Source organism: Anoplophora glabripennis, unplaced genomic scaffold, assembly GCF_000390285.2.
Source record: "Anoplophora glabripennis isolate ALB-LARVAE unplaced genomic scaffold, Agla_2.0 scaffold132, whole genome shotgun sequence".
Classification (NCBI taxonomy): Eukaryota; Metazoa; Arthropoda; class Insecta; order Coleoptera; family Cerambycidae; genus Anoplophora; species Anoplophora glabripennis.
Genome location: NW_019416288.1, coordinates 675484 through 690431, shown reverse-complemented (window position 1 = coordinate 690431; position 14948 = coordinate 675484). Strand labels below are relative to the sequence as shown.

The 14948-nt window shown below is 32.0% G+C and overlaps 1 protein-coding gene across 1 annotated transcript in view; it reads left to right on the top strand.

Moving 5' to 3' along the window:
* Positions 1-14437, top strand: part of LOC108904644 (PR domain zinc finger protein 16) — a 177550-nt gene extending 163113 nt beyond the window's left edge. The window contains exon 2 of the mRNA XM_018707279.1: positions 10703-14437. Coding sequence (XP_018562795.1) covers positions 10723-12147 — 1425 coding nt within the window. The 5' untranslated portion in view covers positions 10703-10722 and the 3' untranslated portion in view covers positions 12148-14437. The remainder of the gene's footprint in view (positions 1-10702) is intronic.
* Positions 14438-14948: the final 511 nt, after the last annotated feature.

Here is a 14948-nt window from a genome sequence, read left to right as displayed (position 1 = left end):
ATGCTTATACTTTACTAAGAACTCGTGGGATTGATATACATTTCTTCAGAATAATCTCTTAGAGTGTGGTTTCATTAATGTAGTTCATAGGCAAGTTGTTCAATGAATGCCATTTGAATTCGCCTCTAGCGTTACCTACACTGTAAAAAAAATAGGTAGGTACAAGAAATTAATTTTATAAATACACATACACATGTTTAACTAATATTATAGTTATATATCAACTATTTTTATAGAAAATATTCCTATTAGGCGATTTTGGTAACAATACTTTACCATTAATTTGTAATTATAATATCTTTTATATACAGGAACACGCATTCATCACTTCTCAATGATAAAGGCTTTCATTTTAACATAATGCAATTTTACTATTGCAATGACATCTTGACTCAAAATTGACCAGAATGAAATCAGACGAATACGAGGAGTGATTGACAGTTAAAATGCGATTTATACTATAGAAAAGTATTAATCTCAATAAAAAATTGGGTGTTCAGATTATAGAAAACTATACAATTATTTACATGCATATGACAATAATGTTTATTTCGAGTCGAGTTTTTTCTTAATTCACAATTAAACAATATGAAAAATGACAGAATAAAATATAATTTACAAACTTTCAAAAAGTTTAATAAAGAAAAATGTCTAGACATATATATATATATATATTCAAAAATTAATTTCTTCAAATGGCAAATTGGTCAAGGCAATGTTGATAACACTAATTTAAAATTTTTATTATTTATTTAAAAGTGTAAACTATGTAAGTACCTACCTTCATTTAACTTGCAGCCGCCCTGGGAAAAAATCAATCCAATATCTCCTTTGACGTATTCTGACGTGTTGGAATTAAATATATTGGAGGAATCCGCCGCACTAATTGACGTGTACACCGTATAAGAAAACGCACTAAGTTATGGTCTCCTTCATAGGAAACCGAAGTGGATTGTAAATCTAAAGAAGAACCAATAAACACAGTTACGCCTTCTAATTGCGCTTTTTTGCGACCACTCGGTAGAATTGTTGCTCTAATCCAGTTTGCGCGTTGCGTATACATTTGCGAAAAAATGTGGGGGAAACAGGAGCACCGACTATTGAAATAACTGTGAGTTTAAGTTAAGGCCTGGACGCAGAATGAGGAAAAATCTAGAAAAATTACGATCGAACAAATCGTTACAATAGCATGGAAGAAATAGTTTTTTTTTTAATTTATTTCATCCATTTACAGGAATTTGTTATGAAATGAAGTATTTAAACAATCAATCTTCCAGCAACATGTGTTGATATGAAAGTTTCTTTTGGGAAGTGTGGTGAAATTTTGTTTTGTTTTTAAATAATGATAAAATACTGCACACTAGTAACCTGTTGATAAAAAATTTACCAAAAAAGGATATGATGTCTTAAGGTGGCCGTATCTGCGGAAATATGATTGTAATTTCAAAGCTAACAATTGCAAACTTTGTTAAAGGGATAAATAAATAATAATGGTACATTATTAGAAATTAAAATGTTCAATTTAGAAGTTGCTAATACATATTGTGAAATCTCCCTTAGGGGCCAACCCCATGAACGCACAGCTTTGTTTAGTCTCTCCATCTTTTCATAAGAATAGCATTGTAACTATCCCTTCTTCTTCTTCTTCTTCTTCTTCTTCTTCTTCTTCTTCTTCTTCTAGTGGTTGGTCCTAATAAGTCCCATGGGGAGACTCTCTTTTAAGCGAATGTGGAGATTAATTTTCTAATATTTTACAACAATCTTCATTGTCAATCAGTAATAACTCTCAGTCACTAGTTGCTGCTTTTGATGTCTTTAGTTCACTTATGTCTTGATGTAGTGCACGATATTTGACGACATTGATGAAAATCGCCAGAATATTTAATTTAATATTTTACTATTTTTTCTAAATATATTTTATCCAATTCTATATCAGAATGTCACCTCCCTTAGTCTCTTTAGTGCCTATCCGAGAGAGATTACACTGTATTTATTTTGATGCAAAAAGTTTCTTGTTTAATAAAATTATTTAATTATTTTATGGAATTTCATAATGAATTTCAACAAAATAAATTTATCACATTTAAAATAAAAAGTAGGGGAAATGAATACCATGTCTTCTCTTTAGTTTACTCGGTGTGTATATTTTATATTAACCAAATAAAGTACTAACTACTTTATAAAAGAGAAAAATACAAAAGTTTCTACGTCAGTCTATACTTTTGTTCGTCCTTATCCGCCATATTTGAAAATAATCAGATGTCATAGCGTACAATTGTCATAATCCACTAGGCCGAAAATACTTTAATAATGTTTAAATTATGTTCTCTTCACAGAAAAAACTTTAAGAGACTCCGTTTGGCATAGGTGATACATATTTACCCCAATCACCCCTAGACCTTCGTAAAAAGTATATGTATCGAGTTCATTGTGGGACTTCAAATTGCTGCTTAGAGCTTTCTTTACGATATTGTTATGGATGTTAGAAGTGGTCCACAAAAAAGTATAACGCGTTTGGACTTTAATTGTATTTTTATCAAATAATGGGAAACCGATAAAAAGTTACAGAATTTATATGACTCTGTGGTAAATTAGATCTTATCGGGTCAAGACTTATATAATTGTCAGCACTCAATGGCATCTTCCGCCTCTTTTTGCAGATTTATCTGTCGATATAGAAAGCTAGTTTCTACTAATATACGATTGCCGCTGAATTTCCACATGTGTATATAAAAAAATGCTCTGATTTCGAAAGCAGTTCATAAACGGATAATTTTCACATTTAGCGAGATACTCATGGGATATTTATAGAAAATGATACACTGTTTTCTGTTATTAAATACACAAAAAAATCAAATCCATAATAATAACAGAACATACACATCATGAGTAATAGAATGACCATTAATAACAACGTTTTATTTATTGATTTACATTTCAGGATATTTATTTAATTATTTTCGAATTATTTAACAAACCACAGCCAAGTAATAGATTGAGCAACATCAAAATAATATATTTGAGAAAAGTGTACTACACAAATAAAACAGCCAAAGAAAATAAACATATTACACAAATAATATAAACTTATCCAGATATAATAAAAAGAGAAGGACGAAAATAAAATTGACTAATGTTATAAAGGACTCACTTATGCTAAGCTAATGATTCTTTCTATTCATAAGTTTAATTGAGATAGATAGATTATGAATTACGATTAAAATTAAATAAATTCAAAACCAAACCATTTTCTTATTAATAATAGCACATTTTCTAAAGATCTAAAACACTCTTTAAATAAAAAATACAAATTGGTCATTTAGAAATTGAGAAATCGAATTATAACGTGCTAGAAATATTTCCAACAACGTCTTCAATTTATTGTCTTTTCTCTACAGGAAGCAATTTCATATTTTAATATATAAGGCACTCCTTTGCTGCTAGTCTGCTACATAGTGATAATAGGAAACTAAAAACGGAAACATATTTTGCGAAACTATTAAAAAAAAAATCATAAATTATAGACACGTTAGCATAATTTCCGTAAAAGGTCATAAAATAAATCTGCTTATACACAGTGAGTCACATCTAAATATTATCAATAATTTCTTCATTATTATCATACTAAACATTATTATAAACTAAATTCGTATATAATGCGTTTATTGTTAACCATTTTATACCCATAGCTATGTTGTTATACAGGGTGTTTTTGAAATAAATGCGTTCCTTGGAAAGAGTGATAGAGGACATGAAAATAGGCAACCTTTATTAAGCACTAATGATCTGAAATATTACGTTTTAAAATGGAAAAAAAATCATATGAAGGTTTATACAAATTTATATCCGCGCCTGGTGCGGCAGCCAACTGTACCTTTGATTTCAAAGTTGCCGCGCGCCGCAGTGCGAAAGCGGTGATGACGATTTTGACGGTTTAAATTTTGTGTTCGAAAATGCTGAAATTTATTCAAATCTCATCTAAAAGTAACATAAAAATTAATTACTTACCAATAGAAGATATGCTATGTAAAAATTCTTCAATGTCCTGTATCGCCCTTTTCAAGGAGCGCTGCTATTTCAGAAACACTTTGTATTTATTAAATTATTAGTTATTTAAAAAAGTAGGGATTCGAAATACTAGATAACTACACGAATCAACATGTTATGTCTAAATTAATTTGTGGCATAATTTTAGTCTGTACTCTGCTACTTCTTAATACCTCCCTTTTTTATTTTTTTGTGCAAATTATTTCTTTCTCGTATACTACAGATTGCTTAATATTCCCTAACTCTCTTCACATAACATATTTATTTTTGAAACACCCTGTTTGCAGTATCAGGACAAAGGGGAGAGATATTCATTATTCATTTTTAAAAATGTATTAACGTTTGATAAAGAATTCAGCATTTAAAATGATATGAAGATTTTATATTTGCATGGAATGTTCAGGAAAGGCAACGTGAAAATAATGCAATGGTAAATGTCCTTCAGTTTTAACAACATTAAAAAATGATTTTAAAGAAAGATGTTTAGAGTTTAAAGTCAGTTTTAATTTCAATTTTTGACAAAACTAGTGCACTTCGATTGTCACAAAATAAAAAGGAAACTGTTGGGTGTAAAGCTACCATTAAAATTAAAAAGAATTTGAAAAATGGTAAAAGAAAATAAAAACTGAACTAATTTTTAATCACTACATATTTGATCAAAGGTATATACAGAGGGGTCTTTATAGAAATAAAAAAAAATCTTACAATCGGAAAAAACCGTTGTTGGACATCATTAAAAAAACAACAAAATAAACATGTGCCTCATGAATAAATCGAAGATACAATTTCCACTCCTCAAATTACTTTTTTATTTCAAAACAATCGAATTTAACCGATGTATCAACAAATTCAAATTGGAACATAAATTTTGGTTCTAAACAACTTTCCTTATAACAGTATTTTCGTGCCAAAATAAAAGTGATTTACCAACCCTTACATTCTTACAATTTGTCAGTAGCGACTTTTTCCCATACAATGAAAAATAAAAATGTGTTCCCTCTTGTCTATTGAATTCATGGATTAGTATAAATTGCATATTACTTAGACGAATTTAATGGCACGTAAATTCCTTCGTAATTCATCTTCTCTATCACATCAAATAACTAATAAAAATAAATTCCTTGTCAAGTAACTCGATTACCACCGAGTATCAGCTGATCAGCTATAACTACGAGCCCAGGATTTTTTCAATCACCCTGTACGCGTTGGATGATCTTCACCTTTACCGGCGGATGCCTAATGGTGCCAATGCTAGGCTATGAATGGAGCTTCTCCGACTTTTACTATAAAAACACTGAATGGAATACTATCCTGTTGCTGAATATCAAACGTTGAAATGTGTGAATGAGTCAAACTTGTTTTAGTTTCACAAGAGGAAATCTGCTCTCCGGGAGATATGTTGTGCAAGCAACGGGCAAATTAAGATGTTATGCAAAAACTGGATATCTGTATTTAATATGTTTGCATCGGCCGGCGTTATGATCGAAAAGACATGAACCGTTGAACAACATTATATCAGTCGTTAACAAGTACACCCGTACGAATAAATAGTGCTTAAATGGGTTTTGCAATTGCACTAAATTGATACCCATTCGTGAATGTCTCGATTCAAGTAGTGTGAAGTGCACAGTGTCCTGTTTAAAGGATCCCTTTTATTAAACAAAATTTTCTGCAGTACCTATATTACAAAGGGAAAATTGTAAACTATAAAATGGGTATAGGTAAATATGACAATTTTATTCTGCTAGTCCTAAAAATGTACAATAACTTTTGATGTAAAATACAATTATTTGTATTTTGTTAAGCAATATAAAATCATAATAGGTGTGTTAAATATCATAATAAATGGATTTAAACGGTGTTTGTGCGAATATAAAAAAAATAAGAAGGCCTCAGAGATATTTAATTTAAATATTGTTTTAAAATATGGTACAAACAAATTTTTGGGGATGCAACATATGTAAATTCGACTGTCTTATACATAGAGGTCAATAGCTGAGTCATCTTCCAATGGTATTTTAGATGATAATTTGCTTGAGTTAGTTTTCTTGCATTATATTCACCCAATTTTTATTTTCATACCAAATTGTTGAAATAGCTAAGAAAATCAGTGTTTTTGAGAAAAATATAATTGACTGTCACTGTCAACTAATTTATGTACGGAAATTTTTATTATTGTTATTAATATAAGTGAAGTGAAAGTAAAAACCTATAAAACGCAGAAGACAAAAACAAGAAGTAAAAATCTAATTATAAGCATACAATATAATATAAAACAGAATATGAAACATGTAATGAATACAAACAAATTGCAATTATAGAAAATTAAGTACATTATTAAGTTTATCTTCTAAGGTATTTATGAAATAAGCATTTACAACACTCTTTAGTAACAAATTCCAGTCATGGAACAAACAATTGCACAAAAAGCTATCTATATAGTGTGATTCAGAACTTACCCAAAAAAAATTTTGAATGTACAGGGGACTCTCACAAATACAATTTAAAAAAAATCAAAAAGGGCAGTTCGAAAATGATTTAAAAATACACTTCTGCACGGCACTGGAAACTGGTCCACCGTAAAACCTCACCTTGCGCAAGACAAAACATGTAATAAAAAATGAGCGGACAAAAATATTAAAGAATTTCTTTCCCAAGGAAAGAAATAAATAAAATTTTATAAAACCTATTTTAAATCAACAAATTTACTACTTTTGCCGCAGTTGTTATTAATAAAATTATATTTGACATACCTGATACAATAACTGTTTAAAATTTTGTCCACCGAAGTGTAAACACATCTGGGCCCGTCGTACCCAGTTTCTACGAACTAACACAAATGTTGTCTTGCTTCACTATAACACAAATCTTCACCACAACACAAATGTTGACTTGCTTCACCATAACACAAATGTTGTTTGATTCACCGTAAATTAAAGCGATATCCATCAACTCCGAGTTGCATACACGTAAGCCATTTTTGTCACTTGAAAAAGTAATGTAAACACTATTACAGAAACGTTAATAATAAAATCGGATTTCAGTGTTCGGAATCGCCTGGGGCCATGTGCAGGGAGAGCGAATTGCGTACAGCGCACAACGCGAATGACGCTAGTGACTACAGTATCCCAGCAATGTAATGGTTTTAAATACTACAACTTCAATATTTTTTTTTTCGGAAACTATAAGGACTTTACAAAATTTTTTTTTACGATATTGACTCCATTTGTCATGACGCATCTATTCCCAATTTTTTTGTGAATCATCCTGTATATAGTCACCATAATTCGATGGTTAAGCTTGTAAGTATGGCCACAAAGTCGAATATCACTATAACATGTAAAAAACCTGTAGAATACACTCCATGAAGCATGCAATAAGTAGTAATTAGGCTTCCATGTTTAAGCCATTTGGTTTCGGGGATTAATTTGAAGATAATTGATATAACCTTTCTATATTTAGTAGTTTCAATTGAAGGAGATATTTTTTTTGAGATAGTAAATAACAAGAGTTTAGAAAGGTAATTAAAAATACATAGAAATACATCAAAATCAGTTTTCTGTCAATTGTTTCTGGCAATGAAATGAAATGATATTGTAGTCTTGGGTTACATATTTTCAAATTTTTTGGAGTCCGGATATATTAACTATTTTTTTCTTCAATCTGTTACAACAACAAAGTTTTCCTGCTATAGTTGACAGTCAGAAATAGGATTCCCACAAATGTTTGTGTCAGAAAAAGTAATGGGCCAAGTACTGAGCCTTGAGGAACACCACTTGTAAAAAAATAATATTCCGAGACGTCGGTAACTATTTTCACACGAAAAAAAAAAACGGTTGCTTAAAAATGCAGTAATACATTTGAGGAGATCATCCGTAATATCTACAAATTCAATTTTAGAATGGATGTGTCTTATAATGTAAAGTATCGAAGGATCTGATTCTTCAACTCATTCTAGGCAAAACTTCATATAAAGTAAGTTTTAGGGTGGTCAATATTTGTCTTACAGAGCGCTTAAAATATGATTACATTTTTAGTTATTTATATTTAGTTCATTTCCCTGTTTGAGATTTTTATCGCACATAGGTCTCCGTTGAAGCTGTTTTGACTAGAATTAGAGTTACATCACGTTTCTACATAATTTTAACAGAGGGCGCACGAAACTGATTTCTTCAATTTTTTATGTAGTTTTTGTAATCGCTTTTCCATACTGGATAACAAATATCTCTAGATATTTTCTCTATTGCAGCTTAATATAAGAGTAAAAGACAATTTTAACAATGAATGAAATGCTCCCGTTAAATTATCAATTCCATGTCGTTTTGTAGATAATAATTTTGTATTTCATAAATAAAAGGATACCTCTACTTTATTAAATTGGGATTAATAATAAAGCAATGTTTTAAGAATCGACTGCAGCAGTCAACTGGACTGGAAACGGTGAATTTTCGAAAACTTCAATAGATGTACCTTTTCTGCTTAAAATCAAGTTTCAATACAATGTACACAACTCCCTTGGGAAAGGTTAATTCTAAAATGTCGCTTGTCAAAGGTAGTTAAAATTATTCATAGTGGCAGTGATATATTCAGTATCCTCAAAACTTGCCAATAATTTGAAACCAAATCATAAGTAACTCTAGACATTTTTTTTTTGTATTTAGAAGCTACAATGTTGTGAAACTACAGACTGGTGAGCCAGAATTAATTTAAATTAAATTTCCAATCTTGTATTCAGTATAGTAGGCTAATAAAAATTTTATAATGGAAAAAAAATCAATTTGTTAATATTGATTACACTTCCTTCTAAAATGTAGTCCATTGTTTACTTTCAAATGAAAAAATAAATCAAATAAGCAGTCTGTAAATTACTATATTACTGTTGAAATTCTTCCTTTAGGTATTTTATATAAGCCACCATTCACCTGAGTTAAAAACGAGACCCGTGCAGAATTCCATAAGTTTCTAATTTAATTATTATTTGACAAGCATGAAAAAGGGTCAATGATTGAGAAAAATTGAAATGAACTTGTATAGATTGTTATAAGTAGTTCAGCGTTTGCAAATTGAAAGTTGATTTTCTTTTCAGATTGATCCCACATTCCTGAAAAATTGTAGTAATCTGCCCCGTTCGATTTTCTCCTTATTAAAATAAAGCATAGAAATATTCCGAATTCTTCACAACATTATTTGGATTTTATACGGCTTAACACCATTGATGGCAAGTGGATTGAACATCAGTACTTGTGACTCCGACGATACCCATGTAAAGTGGAACAGTTCTCCACTTACGGCGCCATTAGTATGGCAATTAAACAGGCAGGATAATTAAATCAATTTCTACTTCCCATGGAAACCGCGTCCACTATCAATTTTTATCTTTTAAGGAGAAATATCTTATTAATTAAAGGTCAGCATCAACGGTATACTTAATTATTAACGCCCGTATCTGCTACTGTTACACAACTAAATAAGTGACTCTGAAGTATACATTAGCTATGGTAATTTTTCAGTGCGTATCTGTCGAAAGTAAAAATTGAAACTAAAGCGCTATCCAGCTTTAACGGGCAATCGTATAGAGGACTTGAAGAATTTGAAAAAAAAATAGGTATCATACAATATTATAGACGTGACTTTTACAGTTGACAGTTCTGCAATTCAGGTAAATAATACTGAATATATCCAAATAACTCATTTAATGATACTCATAACTACGAAATAGAGCAGGAATATTCAAGTTGAAAGTATGTAACAGACGTAATCAAAATAAGCAGATAGATACAAAACATGCTAAATAAAAATTAACGAACATTGTTCCACGAAGAAAATAAGATACGACATTTTGCATGAAGAAATTGGGTTATTATTCCCCTATTATATTTTCTACCTGCACAACACAACGCAATTATCATAAGCTTAAGTAAATGTAAGCCTGTATATGAACCATACCTACGAAAATATAGGATTAAAAATAAACATGCCTTTATAAAATAGTACCTCCAAACAGCAGGACTTATTTCTGTAAAATGGCGACTACTAAAGATAAAGATACAATTTAATCTGTTTCGTTTACTAGAAAAAGGATACTCAAATGTATCCAAAACTCCTTAAAACATATGTTATATTTCTGGCAGTCCTATTCTGTCATCATGTACCCAGAAGGCACAACTAATAACAAAAGAAGCTGGTTGCGAATCATATTAACAGTATTAGCCATCATAGCAACTGTTATTATAATTATTGTATGTTACGTGTTGCCTACACAACTATGGACTCTTTCAAAAAATAATAATGCTCTTACTATAACCATTGTAACCAGTACTAACAACATAGTTACTAAAAACTGCAAATCCGCATTTAACTATTACAAAATTTGCTACTGTATGCATGATACAATAATCAAATAAACCTGATTTACAATCATTTTAATCTCATTCGTTCATTGATGCAAGAACTGATTGTATCAGCAGCAACAATAGCAAACTCATTTTTGGGGCTACAATCTTATAACAGATATCTCAATTCAATATATTTCCCTGAAAGCAGCAAATATTATTGACAATAAAAAATTGTGTGAGTTCCAATTGAAAAATGTTGAACTAGAAACTCGAAAATATTTCAATGTCAACCAATTAACGTTATGTTCTGTTTGTTTCAGATCAACCATTCAGACTTCCCATGAGTGTGGTCGACACGGGCCTATCCTGGCTCCGCTACTTACCTCCTCTACCTCTAACTCTTCCACTTACAATGCGTGAAAAAGACTCTTCCCCTCGCAAGATGCTGGTGGCTTCCGGAGGCCACAGTTCACCAAAGCAAGCCGCCGTCTATCCCCTCTCCATCAGGGTGCCTCCTGGTGATGAGATGCCCTTCGACCTATCCCGTAACACCAGGTCGCCAGGCCCACATATGTCCCCAGCGGGTCGACCTCCCCCAGGTCCCCAAGACGGCGACGACCAACCCCTAGATCTAAGAGTAGAGCACAAGAAATTATCATTGATGATTATGAGGAGACAAGTGGAAGACGAAAACAGGAATCTTATATCGCCTACGCCTAGTGTTAGTAGTGACAAAGACGATGTGATAGTGGAAGATAGAAACAGTCCGGTTCAAAACAGTAGTACCAACAGTAACAATAATAACAACAATAACTTACCAAAAACGTTTAGTCCGCAGTTGCCTGGTTATCCAGGAATGTTGTTTCCTCCTCAACCTATCCACCCGATGATGTTGGAAGCTATGTACCGTGCTCAAAAGGGAGAAAACCTGCCGCGGTTACCCTTGCCTTACCCTAATTCACCTCCAAGTTATCCTCAAAGATACCCCTTCCTTAGCCCCTCGATGTTAAGCCCACCAGTGAACCAGGTGCCTTTTGATATGTTACGGAACCCACCTACCCCACAAACACCTAAAGTATACGACCCAGCGGGAGGGAAAATCAAGGATCGTTACGCTTGTAAATTCTGCGGTAAAGTTTTCCCAAGGTCTGCCAACCTCACTAGACATCTAAGGACTCACACTGGCGAACAACCTTACAAATGTAGATACTGTGAGAGATCTTTTAGTATATCCAGCAATCTTCAAAGACACGTTAGGAACATTCACAATAAAGAAAAACCATTCAAATGTCCTTTGTGTGAGAGATGTTTCGGGCAACAAACCAATCTGGATAGACATCTGAAGAAACACGAAGCTGATGGTCCAACGATCTTGGACGAGAGAAACTTGCAAAGGAGGAACTTAACAACCAGGAATTTAAGTGAGGAGTCTTACTTTGAAGAAATTAGATCATTTATGGGAAAAGTTACAGACGGCAGACTGTTGCAACACTTGCAACCTCCAAAGCAACTACCAAACTTCCCCATACCTCTTCCTAAGCTATTCGACCCTGCTAAGTCAGGCCAAGATAAACCTGTATCTCCTGAAGACGCAAAAAGGGACTCATCCTATTTTTCGGACAAAGACAATTATTCTTCAAGGTCTTCTACTAGCTCCGAGACTTCTAACAAGGAGGAAGACAACGACTGCAAGGTAAAAAGTACTGAGGAAATGATGAAGCAGGAAAACGAAGATATTAGTAATAATAATAATAACAATACTTGATTCAGGTAACAAATTGTGATATATGGAAATGTGACTTAGATCTTAAGATGGTTACGAATTTTTATCAATGTGATTAGAAGGAAATTATTTCAAAATTGGCTGTTCTAAAAACTCTACATTGAAAAGTAACTTGGCTAATGATAAATTGATAACATAGATTAAGATCATTTTTAAATGAAATTCAAGTGTCAAGGAGAAGCCAGGTTCACTTACTAAAGAGGCTCATTTGACTTTAATAAATGATTAATGAGAAATGTCCTCATTTCTAAGAATACAATTCCTTTAAAAAGTTTCCTGGTTGCGCTTCTGGGTAAGCTGAAGTTAGATCTGAAGTAACAACTTGATTTAATTTTCGCTGATCTGATTTCGTTTAAAACTTTGATAATGCGTACTAAAATGTGAAGGGATCAGGAGACATTAATAGCAGAAAAAAGAGAGAATTTAATATGTCTTCATATTTATTACAATTTTCTATTATTTTTTAAGTTCAGGTACTACAAAGAGAGAACCTCTATGAAAGAAATCAGTCACTGTAAAATAAAGTGGAAGAATTATTTAATTATATTTATGTATCAAGTTGGCCGGCTAAAACTGAGTTTGATAGATTGTTTCAAGCCAATAATGATGGTAATATTATTTCATACTCCGGATATGTTTAATTGTGCAGAAGCCTATACGTCTTAAGCCCTTTTCCGTGTTTTAAATCATTTAACATTGATTAAATTCAATATTTAGGTGTGTTATTCCAACATATCCAGCGGTGTTACCGAAGAACATTGCCTATATACGGAAACATGAACTTTAGATAGATATTAATTTTTTCAATGCATTCAATGTGTTGTAATATCCTTTATTCACTTAAGCGTTTCGCAAAATGATTCGGAAGAGAGTGGCCTGACCAGCTTGATTGAATTTATTCTACTAACGCAAGTACAGTTCAACTCACACCAAAGGACAATAACAGGATATTAGAAAAAAACTATTTACAATAAAGTTTTAATTTGCAATTGTTTCTCGTGAAAAGTTACTTTCCCTTTAAACTTCTTCTGTCACAATTTCACTTCATTGTTAGGAGATTGTAGGAAAAAAAAACGTTGACAAAACACGTAGTTGTCGCCAAGACTAAACAGATCACTTTGATGACTGAAGTGTGAAATATATGTACCAGTTTTTTTTCTAAGGCTGAATAGAAATGGACAGTGATCTCGACCGACTAGCAAGTCACGTACATTTTTATTTGTAACAGCCAATTTGCTGGTAGAGTGCCAATCCCAATCTACTGTATTGAACGAACTGGGCGATACCTTCTTTTAATTAATTTTTTTGTCTTCATCTCAGTTTACTATTTCCTGTTGGTTTATAGCGCTCGCGCTCCTCTAGAAAAATGCATGCTCGCCTCAAAATAAAAAAGGCTTATTCAATTCCAATACCATCGAAGAAAGTGGCCTCACCGACCGTATAATAATTGGAAAGTGATTTTTATTAGACGATATAAATCGGAAAAAAGCGGAGCATTCGACGAGCTAATATACGATTTACTTTAATATATTCCGTTCGAAGTAATTTGTAGACCGTTGTCACATTTAATCGGATTCATTTAAGGATAATTAGACGTTGGACGTACAATTCCGTAAGTAATTAACCACTCAGACTTAGAGCTCTATTTGTTCAACTTTATATGGGCATATTCTACTTCTTTCGTTGAGCCTCACTTCCTTGACTGAGGCGGATTGGAAAAAATTCGAGTGCAGGTAATGCAGAAGCGTATTATTCCGTGTTTGGTGTCTTGGGAAGCTTATAAGTTCTCCAAGTGGCATTATTGCTTCAAACTGTAACACAATAACCTGAAATTAATCAGAACCTAGATATAATTTTAAAAACTGAATGAACAAATAAACTGAACAATTTAGGCATATTAATTTTTCTATTTTCAATGAATAAAGAAACAATTTGTTATCACCTAATTTCTTCCAGACTGTTTATCTACCATCTTTCATCTTCATTCACTAAATATAGCTGTATTAATATCCTATTAACTAACAACAAACAAGATTACTAAAAATTATATTTCATCTAGGTTTTCCTTTATTACGGCAAAAAGATTTTATAAATTATGGCTATTTAGTTCAATAAGCTCAAACTTTCAATTAAGTTATATCTTTTTTACTGTAACATCAAAAGTACACTCACTAATCTTCTCAGAATTTTATCGGATTTTGGAGTGTAAAAAATGGTAGTCAATTACTGGATATGGGGAAACCTTGTAAAATTATCGTCACAATTCCATACAATTTAAACGCTTTTATCTTGTAAATGGTTTGTTTTAAATTTTTTTCACTTAAAAATGTGCGAAAATCTTAAAAGTGGTGATCAATATTAAAAAAGTAGGTCAAGGCGCTCTGCCCCCGGGCCTCCAAAATAGCTATTATTGAATGTATTATTAAAAATTGCTTCAGCAAACAGTTTTTTTGCAAAAAAATATCCAAATTAAAACACAAGCAAAAAAATTATAAATTGATTTTCAACTTCAAGAGCCCGAATAAAAAATTTATATTAAGTTGAGACGTTATTCTTGCCAGTCTTACCCATATCTGGGAGGTTCCCCACCACTTCTTGGACACTTTGTCTTTTATAATTTTTACCAAATCTAAATCTGACCCTCGAATGGTATTACTGTCACTATAACTTTACTTGTTGCTTCTTGAAAGACGTATGAAAACTTTTTTTCGTCTAGAATCATGTAATTTGACAACCTGAATAATGAGAAAATGAAATTTTCATTCAGATTCCAGTTGTAGTAT